General features: G+C 39.5%; 1 protein-coding gene across 1 annotated transcript in view; it reads left to right on the plus strand.

Annotated features, from left to right (window-relative positions):
* The window catches only part of tusc3 (tumor suppressor candidate 3), an 81002-nt gene extending 65593 nt beyond the window's left edge, over window positions 1–15409 (plus strand). The window contains exons 8-10 of the mRNA XM_069665657.1: window positions 2583–2657; window positions 12442–12532; window positions 15157–15409. Of these exons, the coding sequence (XP_069521758.1) occupies window positions 2583–2657; window positions 12442–12532; window positions 15157–15172 (182 nt within the window). The 3' untranslated portion in view covers window positions 15173–15409. The remainder of the gene's footprint in view (window positions 1–2582; window positions 2658–12441; window positions 12533–15156) is intronic.
* The last annotated feature ends 10873 nt before the right edge of the window (window positions 15410–26282 follow it).

The raw sequence follows: 26282 nt of genomic DNA on the forward strand, positions 1-26282 counted from the left end.
GTAATAGTAAGTAGTAGTAAGTCTGCTCCGTGAGCGGTCCGTTTATGTGGCCACAGCGTTAACCGGCACGGGATTAGGTGCAGCTAATAACAGGAATAGTCTCACTCATAAGCCACCTCGCGTAACTCTGCCTCGATCATCCTGTAGACATGATCTGTGATGGCAGCAGCGTTGCCTGACTAGTGCGCATGCACACATCGCAATTGCAATTGTTAAACGATATATCATAGAGCCCTGATATATATCAATCAGTACTCAACAAAAAAAAAATCATTTTAAAGCGGATATTGAAAAATTCAAATCTAATATGTTTTATGCTCCAAAGGATATAGTGCTTAAAAGTGTCTAATAATAAGTTGACTGACATAAAATGAACACGGTAGAATGTGAATAATGGCCCATAGTGTGAACAAACTGGAACTTTCTTTGCTGCCTATTTGGTATTTAGGTGACATCTCGACAGTTGAATGGTTTAAATGAGGGGGAGTAGAAGCAATTGATTTAAATTTTTGTGCCCAGGAAAAATACAATTTGCCCTTTTATCTACCCGTCTTCTCCAATATTTTGTTTGATAATGTGCCCAAAAGCCCGTCCTGTTCAAATCAAACCAGCATTACAACCTGATTTAAATATCAACCAGTAAAGCAGGACAAAGTTACGTGTTATGCTGATGATGTACTTGAGTTTGTCGTTGGGGTATTTTCCAGGATGATAACAGTAAGGACAGTTTTTAAAAAAGCAAATGGCAGAGCTGACAGTAATATAGCCAGCGGTCTGTTTGAGCTAACCCGCTTCACACATTTGTGATGTCGTGTTGCAGTAGACACGTGTTGGAACGCCTGCAGTACAATGGAAAAGTATGTTTTTGTTGTAACACTATTATACACTTGTAGGTCTCCAATTGTTATCATGTCTTCATTATCACAATGTGGCACAGCTTCCTGCAACTACCCAAACTGCCACCTTCCATGGTCCAATTCTGTTGCTCCGTGTGAAGATATTTTGTTAGTGTTTGTGTCCCATATCAGAGGATGCCTCCCGTTCCGCTCTGTATCTCCCCATGTGGCAGCCTTTGTGTGTGCACCCTGTCAGGTTTTTCTAAACTATGTGGATTTGTATGCTGAGCATGCGGTCCAAAAGAAATCTGTAATTATGAGCCAACAAAAACTGTGCTTTGCACTGATTTTACAACAGCTCCAGTGTTAAAAAAGAGCACTGCTCACTTCTATGAAATGATGTTCACGTTATTTGAACTCAAATGTCTTTATTTCAACCAGTCATATAACTTTAACAATAGCTAAATACTATAAGAGCATAGTACAAATGTAGGTAAGCCAGTTGGAAAAATGACCAATTGATTTTTCAGTCAAGTCTGAATCAATATCACATAATATCTCAACTGGCTTTATACAATTGACCCCCCATCAGCAGTGGTCCTCGGCCCTGATCGAGCCCTCCACAAACACCAAGGAAAACTGTCTGAAAGTGTTCAGACATTCAGAAGAAATTCAGTCAGAGAACATTTAAAAGTAAGATTAAGAATGGTGATTATAAAACTGTACAATGTAATGCAGGCAAGTCAAAATAATCAGATCTCAACCGATCACCCTCACAACTTTTACCATATGTCTTGGCTGATAGGGAGTTTGTTTTTTAATTTACGCAGCAACTACTTTGTTTCTTTTTCAACAACTGGAATTGGCTCAGTCAAGGGTAAATTGTTATAACTTTCTAAATCTGTTTTCTATTGTAAACTAGAGCAATCTACAATACTTATATTCATATACATATAACAGGGGACACACAGAAAATAACTAGAGCAATATATAGAGGGAGACAAAACGACAGCTGTAAGGACCATGATTTTGACACGCGTATTCTGTGTCTGTATTACTCTGTTATGTTTGCACAGTTGACTCGATAAACCAAACTGTGTGGGTTTTTAAAAACATAGGAATGCATTATGTTTCCTTTCCTGGGTCAGGCTGTACCACTTCAGATATAGCTCCATAGTAAAAAAAAAAAAAAGAAAAACCAATAGCCCCCAAAAAGTTGATTAGTTTTTGTTGCCTGAACAGAATAACAACAAAACACTGCTTACACTGATTCTCTGATAACACATCATTCCTTTTTGCAATACTTAGGAAAAGGGAGGGGGACCTTACAAAAAGTAAATCCTGTTTGTATTTAAATTTTCTATTGCAGCATATGTATACGTCTTGTGATGCTATACACCATTAACTGCAGCGCTCAAAATTCGCAGGTTCATATGCTCCCCTCTGACACAGTCTCAACAAAACAGGAAGCTGTTATTAGATAAGTTAATTGTAGAGCCAATGCACTTTAATGTTTTATATTGCAACTAAAACTGTTAATGTTATTGTCTACACACACTTTTTCGATATATTTTCTGTTGACTGATGTTTTTGTTAAACAGCTTGAGTGCCTCTGTGCACATGTATGCCTGCTGTATCTGTAAGTGCATATGTGTGTCCAGCAGTTCTTCCCGGGGCAGCGTGTACCTCCCAGCTTCCTCCACTCCTGTATGCAAGTGTGTTGTTTCCTTGACAACCTTGTCCCAGATGCTGCAATCACCATGGGGATGGTGCTGCTAAATGAGGCTGCCACCTCCAAGGGAGATGTTGGCAAGAGGAGAAGTAAGTCGTGATGATTGTTCTTCGTTTTTTTTGTCACTTTTCTTTCCGTTGTTAAGCTTCAGTTCCCAAAGTTTGGGAGCATCCTGAGTGAGGCAGTTGTCAGGAGTGTGTGTGTGTGTTTGTGTGTGAAAGCTGAGTTATTAGAGCAATTGTGTAACTACCAGGTAAGAGATTTATCATTGCATTGCCCTATTTGTATGCACCAAAATCAATGTCTAGATTGCAAGGGTTAAATTTATTGTAGAACAAACGTACATCTTGTAAAACATTTCTTATTATAAGATATGTTATGATTAATTTTTCAGTCATAATCGGTTCACTTTTTTAAATGTCTTATCGTTAAACACAAGCCACAAGTTCAGTTATTAGCCATTTATTCTCCTGTCTCCTTACACTGTCCACTTAATTGCCGGTTTACAGCTTTGCCTCTTCAACTTCTTAGAAAAGGGCAGCCTCAGCCTGCAACATTAACTGCAAGGGAATCCGTTTTCCACTCAGTATCTTATCTGTTAGACTTACCCTGAATGCTGAGAGGATTCTCCTTCTCTGAGATTGGACTTACACTCACCAACTTCATAAGCAATTTTTTTGCGAGAGCTCTTGCTACCGTTCTCCATCACTAGAAAATTACATTTCATTTCTTGGCTACTTTACCGGTTACCAGTTACTAGGTTACTGTGAATAATACAGATGTCTTTGAAGCCTCCTCTTGTGCCTCAAGCTTAGTATTCTACGTTTTATTAAAATAGACGTCCTATTTGTTAAGCGTACTGTAATTTAGACCTCATGCTGAGAAAGTAGGGGAACTTAAAGACAATTTAACAACACGTGGTTGCTCATTACAGGAAGCAGTTCTTTTGTAGGTGCACAGAGTTATCCAGAAATCTATTTCTTCCCTCACTTCACACATGCAACGAAATGTTTTGTTCTTAAAAGTTTACACCCTGCATTGATTACATCCATGTGCACTTCTTCACAGCCAGTGCATGACTACTTTTCTTATTCGCAATTTCCATAGATCAAATGAGATACATTTTAGTGTCCAACAGGCAATAAAGACTAAAAAGTCACAGAAACTCGAGCCAATGAAAAGAGTTGTGAAAGTTCTTCTACTTCTAAACTAGCTAACAGTTAGCTCACATTCTCGTCATATTACTGTACTTAACAACATCAAACACCCCAAAAATACACTTATGGCCAAAGCCGACACTAACAGAGTGTAACATAAACATCAGTGCAAAACGAACATACACATTCATGGACGCACACACGATAAAGAGTCTGTCGGCGATCACTGATGTCTCCATAGCAGGTGCAGTAAACATGTCCGGGCATGTCTCCCTCGCTGCCGTGTTTCGGGGGGATGCTGCATTCAGGTGCACTCAGAAACGCGAGTGATCAGACACGTGACCTTTTGTACACAGCTCTTCCATCAAGCGTGAAGAACGGTGCAAGATGTCTGCTTTATGGCAGTTTTTGGCCACTTCAATAAGAGTAGGCATGACATCAATTCCACTACAGGGGAGACTTGATGTTGTCTGCAGTTAGGTGGAAAAAAACGTGCCTAATATATCTGTATCGAAATCGACAATCAGCAAAAAGGGTTGGGAAAATATCAGATACCGGGGAAAAAAACTAATATTGTGCATTCCTACTTATCATTGCAAGAAGTACCAGGCTTCAGTACTGTGATCAGTCTCTGTTGTAGATGTACATCAAAAGCTTGATGAATATCTTTCATGAATATATTTCATAAAATCACAAGGTAAAGAAGTGTGTTACCACTCTCTCCCTCTTTTCTCTCACGATCAGCTCACAGAGCTCCTGAATCAAGAGACCTGATTAGTCAGTGGGTGGTGATTAGTACAGGTTGGTCTGTTACGTAACCTGCTTCAGAACACGTTAGGTGTTCAGCATAAGTTACCATGATGATCTATCCCGGTAAGAAGTGAACCACTTTTGTATCACTGAAAACCCAGAGTTGACCCTGAAGTTACCTCAAAAAACGTTATATTGTACTACTTGAGGAAACTCTTCCCATTCCATTGTGTTTGGGGGAAGTTTCATAGGTAGTAAAAACATCCTGCATTTCAGTATGAGAAGATATCTCAGATTCCTTTGAGCCCAAAGTGAAAAAAAATCGCTGTTAGTTGAATCTTGATCAACTTAGGAGACCAGAAGAGTTAAGAAAGAAACACTTTCAAGCCTCCTCTTGTACCACATGGTGCTCCTGATGAAGACAAATGAGTTGAATCAAGAGACACACTGAAGGAAAATAATTGTTTAATTACAGCTTATAGGAATGTTTTGACCATAAAAATTGCTTTTAGGACTGAGAAAAATAAGTAAGAAAGTTCTGTACATTACAGTTGAGACAAGAGGTTCCTCTACACATATTCTCACACACGCCTGAATGAACCTTCATAGCTGTACTTTCATTAGCGTGACGTGTATTTGCATAACTGTCAATTAGCTGCTGCAGCTCTGAAAATGAGAAGCACTTGTTTTGCTTTGCAGTTAATCACTGAGATGACCCCTCACCTGCTCCATAACTGCCTCTGAATATACAATACGAACAATATATCCTCGTGTTAATCTTCTGGAGCTGATAAATAGCAGGTAGATTAATGAGCTGTTATCAGAATGAACCTGATTTGGCTTGACAAGTAAATTATTTCACTTGATTGTAATTACCCGAGTTAAGCTTGAGACATTAAAGGTCTCGAGTCTCTTCTGATAGGTCAAATGTTTTTATCTTCACATACATGTAAAATTACCAAAGTTGCTCGTATTCTACTTCAGTAGCACAGAAGCACGAAGAGTTGCATATGGAATACAGCTGGCTCTGTCCATCATCTGTCAGATAAACTGGGGAAAATGCAGAAGCTTGTTAGTGCATATTACTCTTTGTACTCACAATCTGCTGGAAATTAACATCAGATTTAGTGTAGCAGAAAGTAATTATGCAATCGCCAATTTGTAACAAGTGAAGAAGAGCCTTAAAGGCACAGTACAGCGATGACTGGCAAGCTGAGTGAATCAGAAGTACGTCCAAACAGGCTGCTTATTACAAGACACTGAAACATTTACCAAGGCTGTGTGTGTCTGCTTCTCACAAAATTATAACATTGAAAGTTAATTAAAATTGTAACAATGCTTTAATAATGAATGACTAATGTTAAATGAAAGCTTTACCTGCAGCCAGATACACTAAACACTTACAATTCTAATTGTGCAGCTAACATATTCTTGTTATGTATGCATGTCTCTTCCTTATATTTGTTTTTATTAAGAAATAATTCACTATTTTAAGTAGCATTTCTATTATGTATTTTTTCCCTGCTGTATCATTTGTTCATTAACCGACTGATATACTGCATATTTAAAACTGCTGTTTAAGAAATGGAGCACTTCCTATTCAGCCCTGACCCCCTGCATACCTTTGTTAGTCCAGCTGCAGCACAATAAACAACACATAAATTAAGAGTAAGAAGTGCACTTGCCTGGTCACAAAGAAGGTGAATCACAGACAATCGAATTCCACGGCCGGTGTGTCACTGGGTGCAGTATGTGATTGTTTGCTTTTTTACACCCAAGGCCACACCTTTTCATTCTTGTAGTAACAAATGGTCTTTGTACGTTAATCAAGATTAATGGGACCTTTTGAATTGTGGAAATGTACTGTATTTGAAGGTGTTAGCAGAAGCAGAATTAGTTCATATAGGTAAAATGTATACTATTTATAAACATGTTATTGAATTTAATATAATTGGTTTTGTACATATTTTTTTTTGTTGCTGTTGTTGTCGTACAGGATAATAATAAACATAACACACACAACAATACAATGACATGCCGATGGGGCCTTGCACGAATGAGGAAGAATAGTAGGGGAAAAAACATGAATTTAACAGGAGGCCTTCAGTAATTAAAATAATAAGAAAAACAGTAACCAATACACATGAAAGGTACAGTGTAATTAAGGTTCTATGGAATCCCATACCTAACTAAAGCAACTTTTCCCCATTTAATATTGTATCATGCTTCTTTGTTATAGTTTATAGCGATTCTTTTTTTCTAAAGAAAACATTTTTTTTGCTATGTATTTTATTTATTTTTTTAACAAAACTTACTTACAAAACCAGTAAGATGAGATAGAACTTTATGAATCCCGAAGCTTTAATTGGCAACATGCCACCATATCTCACCTCCTTATTAAACCGGCCTCACAGTCAATATTCAACACGTTCTAGTATCTGCTGCTCGAAGTCCCACAGGTGAACACCGTATTTGGAAAAAGTGCTGCAGTCACATGGAACACTTTGCAATATTCAGTAAAACTTCACACATTTATACCTGTGGGTCAATTTAAAACGATGATAACAAACTAGTCTGCCTTTGTATGTTATTGTTTTTAATCGTGCTGTTGCCATTTTTTTGTATTTATTTCTATTTGTGCATATTGATTTTGTTTTGTTGTACTCTTGACATCATTGAAAATGAGGGCATGCCCTCAATGATTCCTCGAGATTTTATTAAAGGTTGAATGAATGAATGAAAAGGAAATTCAAGTGCCAGATTCCTTAAAAAATACAGCACAAAATTTGAGAAATACAAAAAACTACTCAAATAATATAATTGAAAATATAAAGTGTACGGGTTAATGCAAAAAATTCCATATCTACAAAAATAAGCAGAAAGTTAGAAAGTAGCAGTTAAATTGACAGTAATATTGACAGTTATACAGCAGTAAAATTCAAAAATAGCGCATGATATGATGTAACTGTTCATAATTGTACAATAAAGTACTATCTTATAATAATATTTGGTTGCCCCCAAGGCCACACTTTTCCATTCTTGTTGGAAAGAATAGAAGATCTTTGTAAGTAAATCATGAATAACCGTTGAACTGCATGCCAGTACTCTAACCTGCTTTTCAAAGGTAACATTTGTACTATTATAAAAATATTATTGAGGATATGATCTATAACAGACGGGCATTGAAATAGCAGAAATGAGTTTTAAATTGCTATGTGCAGGTCCGTTGACATGTGCTGTCACTTCATGTCAAAGGGAACCACAAATGTTTTCTGCTCCGACAAGACACGCCGATGAAAAAACCTGACACGTCTCCTGATTGAAGGGCAGATGGTCGCTGACACCTCCTGATGAGTCTCGTCTGGAAGTGTTCGGGGTGCAGCGCAGTTCATCATTTCAAACGGGAGCCAGTCACTTGACCACACTAATGACACGCCGGCTCTCAACCTTTTTCCGTACAGTCCGAGCAGACTTTCTGCATAATCCCCAGATTATGAGAAGGAGAGTTGGATATTAGATGACCTGTGCTGCTAATTACCTCAAGCAGGAGACGCAGCTACACACAAGTGGATTTTAATTAGAGTCTGTGTGATGAAAAAGCAATTCGAGAAGCCTCTCTGCGGCCACACACTTATGCATACACACACACAGACTCGCACTCAAAAAAAATTCTCAAGGCCAGATTTCCAACTTTTTGTTCTACTTTACTCATTAGTTCTCCTTGAGTCGCTAAAGCTCAGCAATTAAAATGATAATGACACCAAAACTTCCTCAAGATGTTTCTCATTGTCAGGCTGAACGAGAACACACACGTCTGCATGCATACATAGACACACATCTGTATGTGCTCGCATAACGATCACCCGTGTAACGCTGACATATCACGTGTACAGCACGGATGACTCATTTATCAATTCTCTCTGTGCACCATTATTTTCAACAAGTCTCTCGTTTCCTCTCTTTTCCCCTTTTTCCATTCTCGTTTCCTTTCCTTCTCTTATATGCGAAAGCAGTATTTTTTTACTGTATCACCTACTTTAATTCGAGGTCTCTCTTTGGATGATTGCCACCTGCTTATTTCTATAAAAGTGAAGCAAACTCATCACGCAGATTGCATTTTACCACAGCACAGGCATACTAATGCTGACACAAACCTGTTATGTAAAGCACACACAGCATCGAGACTCAAGCCTGCATGGAATAAACAGTTTTCTACCCCACTCAGCACTGTCATTGAAATGACACACAGTGCACGTATGGACACACGAATTAAATAAGTGCATTATAAAGCAGTGTAGAGAACAGTCGCCTGTCAGTAACAGAGAGAGGATTAGGCTTGAATGCTAGTGTAATCACTGTATGTGGGTGTTAAATCTGGCACATAGCTTCCTTACTGCCGAGAGCAGCCACAGGAAGTTATCTGCTGTTTCTTTGGGCATCTGCAGCAGAAATCACAGCGCACACACACACACACACTGCTTCTCAGCAAGGGGACATGTAAATGGAGTTACAAAATAAGATAGACGGAAGGAAGGTGAAAGTGAAAGGGCGAAATGTGAATAAGAATGACACATCAAGGCAGGAGAAGGGAAATTGAAGAGTCAGGGTCTGTAAAAGAACAAAATACAGTATAGACACCTTTTTAAAGTGAGGCTGCACCCCCAGAATTACCATAACTGTCTGGTGAAATGCCAACACGCTGTATAGCAGTGCCAGATTTCAAGACACACCAGAAACTTAATGAAATCCAGTCATCTAAAAAGATGATGCAATAATTCAAAAACTTTACTTAGCTAGAGGTTTGTGAAACTGCAGAATTACAATTCATCCCGCAGACCTGTGAAGAACCTAGAGGTAGTCAGTTTGCCATCAAACTGTTTTGTTGCACCTGCAAAAGTTTGAAAAAAAATCCATGAATGCATTATTTGGAAGCCTATGCTAAGCATAGCCATTCTGCCTATGTTGACTCTAGCTTTCCCCCTGACATCGGTCACATTCCTGTTTGGTCCCACGGGCTTCACTAGATACAATATTTTTGTTTTTATTCTTGTGTGTAGTTTGTGTTGGTGTTGTTGTGGGTGCCGGACATTTGTTGGCATTATCCGTCTCCATTTCACAGCTTGCGTCGTCTCGTGTTGTAGTGGCGGAGAATGAGCTCTCGGCAGAGGTACTCATGAACGTCCTCATCGTCACATCCTCTAGTTTCAGGCAACAGGCTGTTAGGGCCAATGGAGGAAGTTGGGGAAGGTCTCAAATCATCAGTTCCTCTACTATCCCTTCACACAATAAAAAATGATATTTGATTGATCATTACATGTAAAATCTTACATATAGCCCCATTAAAAATAAAATAAACCCTGGCTCACAAGTATTTACCCCATTTGGACTTTTCCACATGTTACAGTGTTGCAACCTGGAATTCAAATACACTTAATTTGGCTTAAAACGAGAGCTGTACAAAAAAACGACACTAGTTAACTTGAAAGTGCTTGTTGCACCAAATCTTCGTTGGTGGTTTTACAGCGAAGCCCTCAAAGCTTTTTATAATGTGATTGTAACACGTGTTACGGGGTTAATCTCCAGCACGACAGATAACACCTGTGCCAATTAACTCCGGCACTGCTCTCACAAGCCGCTCCCACGCATCTCTCCCCTGCACATGAGCCTCAACCACAACCCACTACCACAGTGAGTTATACATAATTTTTGTTGGTCCATTACATACAACCCCAATAAAATCCATTTGAATTTGCAATTGTAACATTAAAAAAATATCTGGAAAAAGTTCAGGGCTGCACGATGCAGAGGTTAGCGCAGTTGCCTCACAGCTAGAAGGTTCCGGTTTGGACGTGGGGAGTTTGCATGTTCTCCTCATGCATGCGTGGGTTCCCCTTCTTGTACTCTGGCTTCCTCCCACAGTCCAAACACTTGTCCGTTAGGTTCATTAGTGTCTCTAACTATTGTAGGCGTCAGCCCTGTGATTGACTGTCCAGTCCAGGGTGTTCCCTGCATCTTGAACAGAGTAAGCGGTATAGATAATGAATGGATAGAATCATATTAAATATTTTTTTACACCCCTTCGTGCAACTTTTTTGTTGGTCCATTACATACAACCTCAATAAAATCCATTAGAATTTGCAGTTGAAACAAAAAGCAGACATATGTAAAAGTTTAAGTACCTTAGGCAAAGCATTACAAACATCCAAACCAATCAGGCAGCAGGCTTCTCTATTACAGTTTAACTGTTATGAATGGTTGTGCCCTCAGGTTGAGTCAGTCAATGTCTCTGGAAGCCAGTAACAAGTCAAAGGATAAACGGTGAAGAACCATTTAGCATCACAATATCCATTCATATGTGTCCTAATGAGATAGGCTTAACTTAATATGTTTATTGGCTTCCTCGTGCTGCAGGGAAATGTAAATGTGTTTTTCCCATGCCAATATATCATGATTTGAATTGAGCCAAGTCACACAGTCTAAAGAGGGATTACCACCTTTGTCATTGAGGGAAATCATTCAGCTTAAACAACTTGTCTTTTCGCCAAGGTCATAAATCACTTTGCATATTAGCATGCTTAGTGCGTGCGTGTGCGTGCGTGTGTGTGTGTGTTTGTGTGTGTGTGGAACTGTCATTATCCATGGAAGCATACTGAAATACCTCTCAGTCATAATTGATGAGCTATGGGAAATACATCCCACTATACTTAATGAAGATACACAGACGTAGATGTGGCAACACAGGGGCACGAGGGCTCTCCCTGGAGACGCACTTTCAGATATGCACTGCTCTCAATCAACTCACTTATTCAGTCTGTGTGAGCGCGTGAGTGTGGGGCTGTGCGAGATGCATAAGCACTTGAATATGGCATACATTGCCGTCTCACTCACACACATTCCCTGAGGTTTGTGAGTGTGTGTGTGTATATGCGATTCTGATGATTCTTATGTTCAATTGTAACTGTAAGACATGCATGTAAAGCAAAGGAGCAGTGACAGTGGAGCTGACAGTAGCAGCAAAAGTAGTCCTATGCACACATGCATTACAGATCACACACACACAGACACACACACACACATTGGAGCCTTGCAGATGAATGGCAGCACATACATACAAATTGACACAACATTTTTGTAACATTTTCCAGCCAAATTTCTCACACATACACACACACACACACACACACACACACACAGTGAGAACAAGCACATATCTCACTATTTAGTCTCCAGGAGAGGTCCTCATCCTAATCCCTGATTAACAATATCAGTCTGTGGTGACAGTTTAATTTAACACAGTGCTTCTCAAGGATTAGCTGTTAACACGAGGGTGTGTGCGATACACTCCTACACCCACGCACACAGACGCACACAATTCCCTTGCAGATTAAAGATCATGCTTATGTATATTTTGCTCTAGAATAGCCACTGAGGAAATAAGATGATATTAGTTGCAAGCGCAATTTCCTGCAGGACAGCAATGTTCATGATGAAAATGAGGGATTGCTTAAATAAAGGTAAATATTAATAAGGTTCTGGCATGATGTAGAGCACCAGGTCATATTTAAGTCCTCTTCTGTATTACAAAGTGTTTTTAATCGTTTGGCACTGCCTTTGAAGGTCTTTATAGGTGCTTTCATGCGTGCGTTTGTGTGTGCGATCCGCCAATAAGAAATGAAGAGGGTGCTTTCAGTGTGTACCATGTCTGCAAGCACATTCAATTTGCACAGAGATCAAACAGGGAGTTGCATCAGCGCTAATAATGTGCGTGAAATGATTTAAGCGGTCGCCTTTAGCCAGGAATCAAACCTCCTCACGGGCCATTATGTGTTATAAATATTATGCATAAATCAGGGTGTCTGAACAAAGTTTGAAAGTGTGAAAACTTAGCAGTGTTGATGTAGTAATTTCAGTTGTAGAGAATCACCTCTTTGTGTTTACACATGTATGTGTCTATGTCTCTCTGCAGTCATCTGCCTGGTCGGCCTGGGCCTGGTGGTGTTCTTCTTCAGCTTCCTGCTCTCCATCTTCAGGTCCAAGTACCATGGATATCCCTACAGGTACAGTTACACAGCACCGATACTTGCACAAGTTTAATCTGGTGTACTCAATGGTTATTTCAAACAATATACAAGCACACAATGAATCTTAAAATCCCTGAAGTTGACGTAAAATCACTGCTAAGTTATTGCAGACACGGAGCAGAAATCCAGGCCAAAACAGGATCCATCCATTCCCATTATTTCATTGATCTTAAGACAGCCGTTCGATTGGAAACACTCCCTCCACAATGTACAATCCGCAGCACCAAGGTTCTTTCTCTAGTGAGCATTTTTCCAGCTAAAACTTTAACAGAGATTTGCAGTCTCACTTTGTTGCCTCAAGTGTTTCTTTGACATTTTCCAGCACACTTAATACACATTACATTCACATATTCTCTCCTTTCGCCCGAATATTAGAAAACATGGATCCCTCACGGATGATTTTCTGTAGGTCATCATACAGAGAGCGTGTTTGGACACTAAAGCCCTTCAGCTTAGTGAGCCAGAACAGCAGCAATTTGGTCCCACTTTGAGCTAAAGGTCGCCACTACATAAAAAAGATTTAATGTGTGACAGAGAACACTCCGCAAGTCCACAGTGTCTGGGTCCAATTCATTGCCACTGGAGCAGGTGTAGAATATTACAGCACAACAGCAGAACACCTCCAGCTGGAGAGACTCACCTCTGAAGATTGGATGGGTTCAAGATGTTGAGGGCACTCCATGAGGACAGATAATTGACTATCATGGGACCAAAATGCATTGTGCAAGCTCAGTGAAGGAGCTGTGTCATATGATTGTTGTCAAGTGACTTCAATCCATTAATAGAGTTCAGGTGTGGTCTATTATGCTTATTCCATGGTTTCCAAGACGTTTCCGGAAAAGAACAGTTATTTGGTACCAATTTTAAGTAAAATTGGGATCAGGTTAACTCTTGATTCATTTTATATTTAGAGTGTTTTTCTTATACATAATGAATCATATGTTTTCCTGAACACAAGGCGGACAAAAACTAAGGTTCCAGCAGCAATTAATTGGTGCTATTGAACTAAGGAATTATCGTTTCTTTGTCCAGATTAACGGCATATTTGGCAGCTTTAACATGCCCCAAAACTCATGAAACTTGTCATCCGGCCTGGCGAAAATGTAATTAGAGATTTTATTTATTTGAGATTTTATGGGTCTCCCACAGGAGTGGGGCAAAATGGCTCCATAGGGCCCCCTAGAAAATTCCCATAGAGATTACTTTCACCTACATGTTATGGTAGACATATTAAACATGTCAAGACTTTCAAAAAAGCCTCTTGCACCAATACCTAAAAACCTACAGGAAGTCAGCCATTTTGTTTTGATTTTCACAATAAGGTGTATTTTTGGCAATTTACAGGGTCCAGTCTTGAACAAGTTTTCATTTGACCTGTAATGAGAGCCAAATTAAAGATTTCTTGTCACAAAACTTTTTCCTCACATTTTGTCAACAACACATTCAAACTAGCCCATCCTTCTGGGCTCTTCCTCACCGGAAGCTCACTCTCACTCCCTTGTGCGAGAACACGCCCACCCCGCCGAGCTAACACCAACAGCATCACAGTTACCATTGCGCTAGCATTGCCGGTCTGAATGGGGCCCAGTTGCTAATTTGAACCACTGCCACACTCACCTATACGCTGTGATTGGCTCAGGGAACCACAACAGCACCCCTCCTGAAAACGTCCCGTGCAAAGCAAAACAACAGAATAAAAGCAGAGGGAAGGGTCTCATAAGGGTCTGCACACACACTCACCAACACACGTATAGTGATGATTTCCTTTTATATTTGTAAAAGTCTACATTTTATTTTTCTAGGAAAATCCTACTTATTATACCTTTGAAATAATTGGAAAGTTATTGGTCCATATCGTATACTGAAGCATAAAACCCACACTATTTGAGGTGAGAATTTGTTGATAGAACATGCTCCATTCCTGCTGTTTGTTATTCAATTCAACCATACAAATGAAAGATTATGGCACTATTTATGTGAAACGGGATTTGTTGAGCTGTAAAGTCGTGCCAGGCTCTTAAAAATAGACGCCTAAAGAAGAACAGCCTGAGAAAAACGGCTTAAAGATGCATTTTGTAAATCCTAAAACCCATAAGTCAGTTTACTGAACGTTGTGTGGCATATCAAACACGTAAGTATTTCATCTGGTTAGAAAAGAATGACATCAGTCTATTAAGTTTGATAAGATGCTTACATTTTAACTGCTGCACATGTTGAGCTGCAAGAAGTACTCTGTTACATTGGTTTTGACTGCTGATTAATTATTGATATGGATGTTTTGAATTTTTAATGGCATATATAGCTGTTTAGTGGCGATTCTCCCGCTGCGCATCTCTCCTTCCTGTTTGATGAAGACAGATGCATCTTCAACAAGCTTTTTGAGCAGTTTTGTCTGTTTAAATGCTCCCACAAAATGTTTTAAGCATTTTTAACTAGATAATCCCAAACAGCCACAAGTTTTTTACTTATATGATTTATGTCCTCTGCTAAAAATGTGTCATGTTACCACAACAAAAAAACACTCTTTTTATATCCCTTCCTTCTCTTTTGTTTCTCTCTTTTCTCTCCTCTACTCTTTTTAATCCTCCTCTGTCTCTCAGCTTCCTTATTAAGTAAAAACAGAAGAAGAGGAGGTCATTGGATGGAGAAGAGGCTGTAGGTGATGAGAAGAGGAGTGGAGAACATACTTGAAGAAGAGGAGGCAGCTTCACTATTCATGAGCTGTCTTGAGTGCATGGTGGGGTTTCTTTTTTGTGTTGTTTTTTTTTTATCCATTTCTATCTTAAACTCTTAGAGCTGAAAGCAAATAAATTATTCCTTCTCACACTGGAAAATAAAGGTGTTTGGCATGTCCCTGTGTGTTTGTCTCTTCTTTATCGTTCACTTCAGTGGTTGAATGTTCTGCATGGGGCTAATACGCCGGCCTGTGACCGTGATATATTGGTTATTATTACATTCACTGGATTTTAATGAGTGCTGTGTTACAGGTGAAGGCAGTGAGATAAATGAAATCAGAGTGCTTTATTAACAGGGTAAAAAAAATCCATGTAATTTGTTTATGTTTTATGTGCTTTTCACATCTTTGTCTCTTACAGTTGCATCACATGAGCCCCCTTCAAAGAAGCACTAATAAAGAGGGTAAACTCCTACTTCAGCTTCACCTGTAGGTTTGAAACTCAGTTCCAAGAGACGACCAGATTTGAATTAATATTACTGTAAAATTTGGAGTATAAGATGCACTTTTACTACATTTTCCATCTAAAAAGTGGGCTGCATCCTGTAAACCGGTGCGACCAATATACCAGTATAAAATGCAGAGATTGGGTTATAGTATTTTACCCAAACAATGGCGCTATTATCTAGTTAAAACTTCGTCAAGGACATGCACCATCATGATTGCCGGGGTGGCCGGTGCCACCCTCAAAATAGCAAACGATCAAAAGTCAGACAGGCATTGTTGTTAATCCTTTGCGAATATTTAACTGACGAACAAAAACATCTCTAAAAACGTACAAGTGATTAACTACATGTCACTTAGAGATAAATGTAGCCTATTTGCGCTTCCTGTCACCGTCCATGCTTGCTCTGTTTACATTTAGGGTTTTTTTTGTGTTCAAACTTTATTAATGTACAAACATTTGTTTACATTTAGTGAGGGGCTGGACACTCGCGTCACGTTGTATATGTCACCAAGTTGGCTATGAACTCTGGGTAACTACTACAGGAAAGTCTACAGAAAAGCTGACTCACGGAGAATCTGCAATTTGGCGTTGAAAGGTCAGTACCAGAGTCCTCACGCACTTGGGTGATTTGACAGTGGGACAGCACTAAGTGCTCACACACTCTCAGGAGATCAGGAGGCCTGAAGTATACTGGTCATTTTAACCAGAGATCTTGGGCCCTGCCCCTTTATTTTGTGCAACCCTACTGTCACTTGTAAACAACTTCAATTGTCAAGTGAGAATGCTGTGAGGGTCATATGCTCACCAGGGAGAGATCGAGGCCCTTCTTTGGGAAACAGTTATTTCAGAGTTTATTCACCACTTTTCTTTATTCAAAGCATGTTATGCACACTCAAGTATGTATGTATGCGTGCCTGTATGATTTCCGCGTCTTTTCCTTCAGAGAGGTGCTCTTAGCCTTTTTTCTAAAATGATTTCTGCTCAAGGTAAAGCCTCACCTTTTTTCTTTTACAGTTTTGGTAGCGATTCCAGAGTAATTTCCCCAGCCTTCCAACCACTAAGTTGATTTCCGTTAGGTTAAGCCTGAACATATTTCCGTTAGATATTTGTTAGTGATTCAGGAGTAATTTTCCCCAGTCTTCCAACTGTAAGCTAAAGACAGAGAAAGAGAATGAACCTGGCCTAGTGCTAGAGCTTTGATATTTATAACTCTGAGCAGAGGGTGCAGGTGTTACATTGGGTGTTGGCACCCACCAGCAATCCCTTCTGCATGTGTGCCCCCCTTACGTGTGTGTGTGCATGTGTAAACTGTAAAAAGTTGAACGAAAGTTGACAGGGAACGAGTTGTCCTTAGTTAACTCAAAGATCGTTACAGATGTTGGTGCAGGTTGTATGCCTCGTTGTGAGGCCTCTCAGCTCTGTGGCCTTGATAGGTGCTGAGACAATCAGCTTACTGTGTCTGTCTCACAGATGCAGGTATCCTCCCTTTTTCCTCCACCAGGAGTCGGTGATATACAGGTTGGCAAATTCTGATGCTCACTTCAAAAGTCCCCAGACTTCCAACACACATGTACTGGGAACGCGCTTCCATGAGTGTGGAGATTTGAATTTAGCCATTCAACGTTATCATAGGCTGAGTTCAACTACAGCACTGGTAGCTAGCATGATTGCAAACTCAACATGGGGAAAACAGGTGGTCAGATATAATTTGTGTTGTTTGAATGTGTTTCATATGAAAATAAATTGAAATAGTGTTGAATTAACTTTTAAATTAAAACCTTTTTTCCCCTCTGGAATACCCTCAAAAACAGATTTATATTCCTGTGCGACTTATATTCCAGATTTTACGGTAAATATAAAATATGAATGCCTCGAGCGATTAACAGTGTGAAGATATGGAATACATCCAGTCATGTATCATAGGTCGAAGGACTTCCGCTCTCAGGCTTGTACCCCAATTGTAATTTGACATTTGAGCTGAGACAGGTTGACTCACACTGAGCTCCTTACACCTTCTTGTGCAGACTCTGTGGTTGCTTCAGGTTCTTTATGACCCAGATATGTTTTCTTTTCCTTCTTTCCATTCCTGAAAAATCACAGAGCAGACATATTCGTCTGCCAAATGTTAAATTCCAAAGTCGCACATTTTAAGCAGCTAACACCACGGGAATGAGGTGACATTGTGCTAACAGATTAGTAGTAAAGAAGAAGAATTTTTACAAACCCCATGATGTTGGTGTCGAACAAAAACGCTTTAAAACCAGCCTCCACGTTTTTACTTTCTGCTTTACTAAACTAAATATTCCCTTCTGGCACTGAACTTGAATCAATGATGCAAAATAGAAACACATGAGCTGAGTTCACAGAAGACTGCCTGCCAGGGTTGAAAGTTTTCTTGCTGAATGTGAGAAGCATAGGTCATTTAGAGAATACACATTTCTAATTCTTTCACTGGTGGACTGAAGCACTGAGTGGGCTGGAGCATTGAAACCATTTATGTAACCTGCTATGCGTGGGCAGACAGGGAAATATTGCTGCACATAGACCAGTTTTGACAAATGTTATAAAAATATTCCCTCTCAGACTTCCCATTCTTTGCTATTTTTGTTTCTGAAATGTTGCAATGTTGTGTGTGCAACCTCGTCTTAGCAAGACACAAACATGCCATAGAGGTGAAGCAAACGTCGAACTTAATCAAAGGCTGCAGAGCACTTTTTCATACTAGAACACCTGCCTTCAGAAAATATATCTGCATATTCCTCTCTTTAAAGTTGAGTTACATGTTCAATTAGAAGTAACCCCTGCCCTCTTAATGCGTTTAAATGACGTTCATACTCAAAGTAAGTAGAATAATCACAGTGATAACCAGCTGGAGTTGTGGTATCAAGCTAAAAGTGCTTCAATACATTTGAATGAAGCAGTCAAACAGAGATGATCGTCAGCACTTGGAGCTGAATTTCCCTTCCCGCTGTCGGCCTTTACGTGTTGGATGGAATAAGCAGAACAAATGTCACCTTCAGGGGGGATAAGTGTTGGCAAATGAAGCTAAATCAACGTGGATATTAGACGTAGGCCAGTTGTCAAGTAAATGGCATAATGACATCTAAAGTAATCTCTCCACGGCTCAAAAAGTCACACTTTGCATGAGTTAATTAAAGGTTTGAATAAGACTACTAATGCACTAATTTCATCCTGCATTTACGCACATCATTCAGTCTCTGAGACGATGTCCTCTCAATCCTGTCTCGATGCAGGCATCCAGAAATTGAAACTAGAACCTAAAGGGGTTGAGTTTTATGAATAATATAATCAATATAAACAGTTTTTTTTCCCCAAAAGACCATAGTACTATAAGTGTAACAAAATGTACATTATATGTGCCATGGACCTGTGAATTCAGATGATACCGTGTTTTTTATTATTCCTAGCTAGTTGACTAACAATTTATGTTGCGAGAATTGAGTTGGAGGTGACTGGACCATTAGCTGCCTTTGTGTGCAGATATCTGTTTAGAAAGATTATTAAAAAGCTGAAGTGTCGTCAGATCACTACTGTTGGGTTTCTGGATAGTATTACAGTTTATGTGTTACGCCTCTTTTGCTCTACACACAGACAGTTTTCCTGCATATGACCAAAGTCCACTGAAATGCTACTGGACATTACTGACACCCAAGCTCTTGTCTATAGATGAAGTGGTTAAATATCATGTTTGGGAGTGTGGAGTTAAAATGTCACTTACATGTTAGCATGAATGGAAATGTTTTACTTTTCCAAATAATACCATGAGACGACAAAAAAAAACGACAAACAACAAAAAGAAACATTTCTCAGTAGACATCAGTTGCTTCAAGTCTATCCATTATCTACACCTGTCATTGGGCGAGAGGCAGGGTGCACATGGACTGATCACCAGTCAATCACAGAGCTGACACAAAGAGACAGACAACCTTTCACGCTCACATTCACACCTACGGGCAATTTTAGGGTCACCAGTGAACCTAACGAGCATGTCTTTGGACTGTGGGAGGAAGCCGGAGCACCCGGAGGGAACAGAGGCATGCAAACTCCACACAGAGGGCCCTCAGCTTGCTTTCTTCTTGCTGTGAGGTAACAGAGCTAACTGCTGCACCACCATGCAGCCTGCTCCATCTGCAACCACTGTAAGTACACTGACGTTTAACCCTTTAACTTTGCTTTACTCTTTGATTGTTGGGAGACCTTAGACCCTGTATTTATGAAAATGCAAATTTGGAAGAAGTCATGAAGAGTCAAACTGCTAAAATAATGTTAAGTATGTTTTACAAGTGGTTAAATAGGACATGCTGCCTCCAGGACCCCAAACAAAATTGTCACCAGCTTTTCTTTGAAGTCGAGCTGAAACGGCATTTCGAGAGTATCTAGCTTCCGTATCGTGACGTATTTCCGAGTGAAACGGGACATGCAGGCGGGACACATCATTAAGGGATTTGATTAGATCGTTGAGAAGTGGGCCTGGATGTTCTCCACAGCGCAGTAGCTAGCTAACTGACCAGGCGTTCTTGGTGCTCTGCGGCTAAATGTTGCAGATTGATTGGTTGAAATTGGTTGGTCCTAGCATACGTAGGCACACGTGATATTTTGTTTTAGTTTTACATGAAGAAAAAATGATCGGATTTTGATATAAGAATACGAAGAAATGGATTTTCTGTGGTTTTTTTGGCCTATATTGTCAAATAGATGCACAATATTACCAAGGATGTGATCTAAAAGGATTAAAATGACATTTATCATTTCACCTCGACTTTAAAAAGGATCACAAAAGAAAGTAATTACTGGTACTATAGTTATATTCAGTGTACCTTCAGTCCAATGCATGCTGGGATAGGCTTTTACCTGTTACTTGAAAATCCTTTGCACGATTCAAACGCATCACCTGTCTAAAATGAAATCAGTTGGGTCAAATGAGAATAAATAGGCTTTCTGAACAACACAAGAACACAATCTTCAAAAGCAGAAACCTTTTAAAAAAACATTAGTCCACTGTGAATGGTTTTTATTCTTCTTTTGTACCTGCTAATGTTTACTTCCATGCGAACGTCTGAAGATAAAGATTCAAAAGTAATGTAATTGGCATTTGGATGATGAACGGGACTGACGTTTGTTGAGGTCATGGTGGACGACATTTTAAAGTACAAACAGCCGACAAACTCTCCTTGCTATCCTCTAATAAAATAAAACAGCGTAATTGCAGGTTAGTTCATTTTATTTTTCTGTTAATTCGCCTGTGCTTTGATCTTAGTTTTAACCACTGAACTGGCCCTCTTACTGAGGTTGCACTGCACTGCCACAGGAACTATTCAAGGCCTTCAAAATAAGGTGATAAGTACATATGAGTGGTGTGTGCAATGGGCATTTTTTAACCATTAAAAACCATTAAGCCATTGGTGAACTACTGCGAGATGAGGCTGCTAATTATTGGGCTAAGCCTTGCATAACTTAAAAACAGCCTTGAATCATTTTTAAAATGCCTTTTGCCGTTTTAATGACCTTTTCAGTTCCCATTCAGCTTCTCCAAACTATACTGGTAGCATAATTCATCTTGAGTAAACACACAGCTTTTCTCAGCAGTGGAGCTGCAACCTGCCGTCAGACCTGATTCAACTCCACGATCTGACGCTCCTGTCGTATTTGACCTTTGTTTTGCCGTCCTGCTGCGACAAGACAAACTTTGAAGAAGCTCTTTTGGTGTCTATCTGATCAGGGCATGAAGCCACGTCACTGTGGCCCAGCCTCCCCTCTCATCTGCAGTCCACAAACACTTTCTGAAGGCGTCCACACTACAGCTACAGTAATTATCAGAGCGCGGCTCAGTCGTTGCTGTTTCGTTGCATCAGTGTCTGTGTTTGTGTGTCGACATTGGTGCTTGTATTTGAGTGTGCGTGTGTTTGTGTGTGTACATGCAAAGTGTGTGCAATTGTCCTTGAGTACATGCAGGATCCTTTTAAAGGGTTGTGTAAATTGCCATGTGTATTTGTGATTCCAGAGGAAACAGTATTAGAAGAAAAAGCCACTGCATGGTAAGTGGTTTCCCGGTTAAGGACTTTTCAAGACAGACGGCTGCAAATTAAAGTTTGAATGAGAAACTCCTAATATCTTTTCATTAATAAATTAAAAACGGGCTTGTAAAAATGGAGATAACATCAAAGTTTTCTCTTTTTCTCCTTCTTTATGACGCCGGGCTGCTTCTGTTGAGCACTTTTTTTCCCCAACATGTGTGAAGGTCAGTTCAGCTAATAAAATTACACAGAAGAGAGATGAGTCCTGCCTCTGTGTTTATTTTTCGCGTGTCAGGGACAGAATGACCTCTTAACAGATTCTGCATATGAATGCAGAGTATAAATGCAGAACATGTGGGTGAGGGACAAGATTTTCATTGTGAAAAAATTTTCAGCTTTCACTTTGTAGTACGTGTAGTATGGCCTAGTCTATATCTGTGTAGTATAGCTTAGTCCTCTATATTTGTGTAGTATGGCCTAGTCCTCTATATCTGTGTAGTATAGCTTAGTCCTCTATATCTGTGTAGTATGGCCTAGTCCTCTATATCTGTGTAGTATAGCTTAGTCCACTATATCTGTGTAGTATGGCCTAGTCCTCTATATCTGTGCAGTATAGCTTAGTCCTCTATATCTGTGTATAGCTTAGTCCTCTATATCTGTGTAGTATGGCCTAGTCCTCTATATCTGTGTAGTATAGCTTAGTCCTCTATATCTGTGTAGTATAGCCTAGTCCTCTATATCTGTGTAGTATGGCCTAGTCCTCTATATCTGTGTAGTATAGCTTAGTCCTCTTTATCTGTGTATAGATTAGTCCTCTATATCTGTGTAGTATAGCTTAGTCCTCTATATCTGTGTAGTATGGCCTAGTCCTCTATATCTGTGTAGTATGGCCTAGTCCTCTATATCTGTGTAGTATAGCTTAGTCCTCTATATCTGTGTAGTATGGCCTAGTCCTCTATATCTGTGTAGTATAGCCTAGTCCACTCTATCCGTGTAGTACTGCTACAGTAACTGCTAAGGTAGCTGTGTTTGAGCGAATATTTGCACCAGGACCAGTGCCAGAATCGGGATGCAGAATGCAATTACAGAACACAGTGGCTTTCATTAGATGATGATTTAGCTTTTTATTAATTGATATTAACAGATATATGCACATTAGTGAAGTTAATATCCCGTCGTAAATTCCCATCTCTCAACTCCATTTTCTCAAGTTGCTATTCGAACAGCGCAGGGAAACGGATGTCTTGGTCTCAGATTTTCTTTAGTTCTTATCTAGCTACTGGTAGACAACAATGTGCTGTTGTTCCCAGAGGATACATCTTGGTGACGTCATCAGACAGTAGCTAATGGGTCTCAGGATAGGGGAAGGCGTAAAAGGTTGTAAATTAATGTTACATGCACGTAAAGAAAATAAAACTAAATATAAGGATTCCGTTTCTGTGCTTACAAAATCCAAAAATAGTTCTTGGAAAGTCCTTGTGAGCCTGTTTCGAGGTATGTGAGGCTGAGCATTAATTCACATAAGCATCGGCACGCATCATGTGAGCCATCAAGCCCTGATGTTTTTAAAAGTCATTTCTTTTCATTGGACACAATCTCTGAAACATCATCAGTGGCTCTTCCCCGACTTCCTTCAGTAATCACGCCACTGATGAGAAAAGATACTTCAGGAAACCCATCGCGGGGAGGATAATTCAGCAAAGTATTTCCTTGATTACAGCCTCAAACCTACGCCCACCACCGACACCGCCATCAGCTGTCCTAGCGGATGATACCTGCCTATGGATAAGCAGAGATCTGCCCTGAAACATAATCATGAAGATTTACAGCAATCACGGCAGAATTACCAGTCAGAGAGAGAGAGAGAGAAGAAGCATGCAGAGTAAGGGCACGGAGTAAAAGCATAAATATGTGATATGTTTGCAGATAATACGTGATAACGCTGTGGCATGACAGCTCGTGCGGTACAAGATTCAGAAGAACCATCTGCCACATATTATATTACCACTTGTGGTTGCAGGGGAACTCATTCTGAGGAGAGACTTCAGCTCCGATCTCGTTTTCTGATGTATAATAGATAATCACAAACAGTAAGGAAAAAATCTGCAAGTGGAAATCGAGGGAAGAGGAGATGTAATGTTATCTGTCAAACTTTCATTACCTCTTTCCCTCTTGTTGCAAAACATCCAAGCAGGGAATTGAAACTTATTAAAACTTTCTGCTTCTCATAACTTCTTTCAACTCATGTTTCACTTTCATCAGATAACAAAGACAGTTATTGCTTTTTATGATAAAATGTGCAATTACACATGAAAATAACAATGCTGTTTGTCTTTGTTCATTGAAAACATGTTTTGTCAAATAGGATTATTCTTATCAATGTTTTCAACAAATCCCAGAAAAACAGAAACACTTATCAGTAACAAATGAATAAATTAAATTAAACATATAAAATAATCTTTAACAAAACGCTTTTTACACTCCAAACTCCAAACAGCATGTCGTCATATTTCACACACGAAAGACTCATGACTATAATGTGTTTCATTTCTACTTCCTAGTACTTGTAGTTCCCAGTCGGAAATTTCAGCTGGAACGCCCCCTGAGGTCAGATTTCCGACATCGGAAAGTCGGAGGAACTTCACCAACTCAGACCTCATATCTCCGCGCATCAACAGTAAATGAAAGCTGTAGTATTAACTGTTTATTATCACTTCTGTCTTAATTGTGACTCATTGTCTCAGTCGTACACACAGTACTGTCCAAATTTTATCTTTTATTTTTATGTTGTGGACCTCATATTTGTTCTGTAGTTGTCTGTATTCCAAGAGAGCAAGCACAATAACTGTTTTACTGGAGACTTCCAACTTAGTTTTCCCACTTGTTATACTGGAACGGGGTCAACTCAGGTGTGACGTCATTCCCAGTTCCGAATTCTGACTTCCGAGGTAAATGGAAAGCACAATTATATTGCTATAAAACATGTGTACAGTTGTTTAAGGCAGTGGTTTTCAAAGTGTGGGCCGCCAGGGGGGCTAGGGGGGCCTCAGAAAATAGGAGAAAAAAAAAATAAAAAATAAAAAAATATATATATTTTTTTATTTATTTATTTATTTATTTTAATAACCATTTGTCCTGAACCTAACAACACGTAAACTGCCTTAATCTCGGATTCTCAAATTCAGCAATACAGAAAAATGGCCATGATTGCCCGAAATGCGTCCTCTGTCTGGAGACCCTCTCAAACGAGTGTTTAAAGCCTTCGAAACTTCAGCGTCACTTGACGCAAAAACATCCGGCAGAGGCCGATAAAACAGTAGACTTCTTCAGACGTAAAGAAGAGCATTTGGTCAGGCAATCTGCTGCATTCATACAGCAAGCTACCGTGCTGAGCGGGCCCTGAAGGCATCATTTTTAGCCTCATACCACATTGCTCGTGCTAAAAACCCTCACACAATTGGAGAGGATTTGATTCTACCAGCTACCAAAGACATTGTCTGAGAATTGCTTGGTGAGGATGCTGCCAAAAAAAATCGATGCTGTCCCACTCTCTGTTGTCTGTGGGTTCGGGGGTCCCCGGCCAGAAGCTAATGCTGTTTGGGGGGCCTTGGCATGGAAAAGTTTGGGAACCCCTGGTTTAAGGTTTCAAGAGGATGAGATATCGGATGATCTGCCATGAAATTTGGTTTCATGTAGCTCCTACATGAAACAGTCAAATTTTCTTTCGTGGTTAATTGCCATGAAATTTGTTGCTCCCCACTGGAGAGAAGTTTGGCAATTCCATAATTTATAATCTTCCCCCATCATTATATATAAAAGAAAATTGTTCCTTGTGTTTTGACAAAATGTTTGCAACAGTAATTACATTTAGACAGTATGTTTGCGGACATTAGCACTTCACACAAATCCATGCTGACTCACATAATGAGTATTTTTTGTTATGTATAAACCCATCCACATCATACAGTACACATTTCACAACAAAAAACAAACATCTTAACATGACCTATGCATCAAATGCATAAAATAGAAAATAGGAAAAAACTCAACCCTATTATCTTGATAAAACATAAATCAATAAAAAAACCTCATTCAGATGATCCTTATAAAGGACACTCATCTATCTTTACATACTAGAAAATTATACACTTGGAAGGCACATAAATTCTGACACCATAGTATTCTTTGTACGTTATTTTTTTGTCCTGTGCTATCATACCTTTGCCCAACACAAGCAAAACATCAACCTTCTCTGATACATCACTGTATACAAAAATATACATTTAAATTAAATGTACTAAATGATGATCAAGCTTTCTATTTTCAAGTTTGCCATCCTAAAAAATATGAATCAAGGAATCCTTTATTTCCCATTCCAGAGGCTGCATTTTCCTATTACAGCTTAGAACTGTTGTTTATTAACAAACAAACGCAACAGGAGCATGCAGAGTATTGATAGGGGTCTATTTTTAATGGCAGAATTAATAATAATTTGTGATCATTAGCAGA

Source organism: Semicossyphus pulcher, unplaced genomic scaffold (genome assembly GCF_022749685.1).
Source record: "Semicossyphus pulcher isolate SPU_LCO1_2020_fin unplaced genomic scaffold, fSemPul1.0.p SCAF_17, whole genome shotgun sequence".
NCBI lineage: Eukaryota > Metazoa > Chordata > Actinopteri > Labriformes > Labridae > Semicossyphus > Semicossyphus pulcher.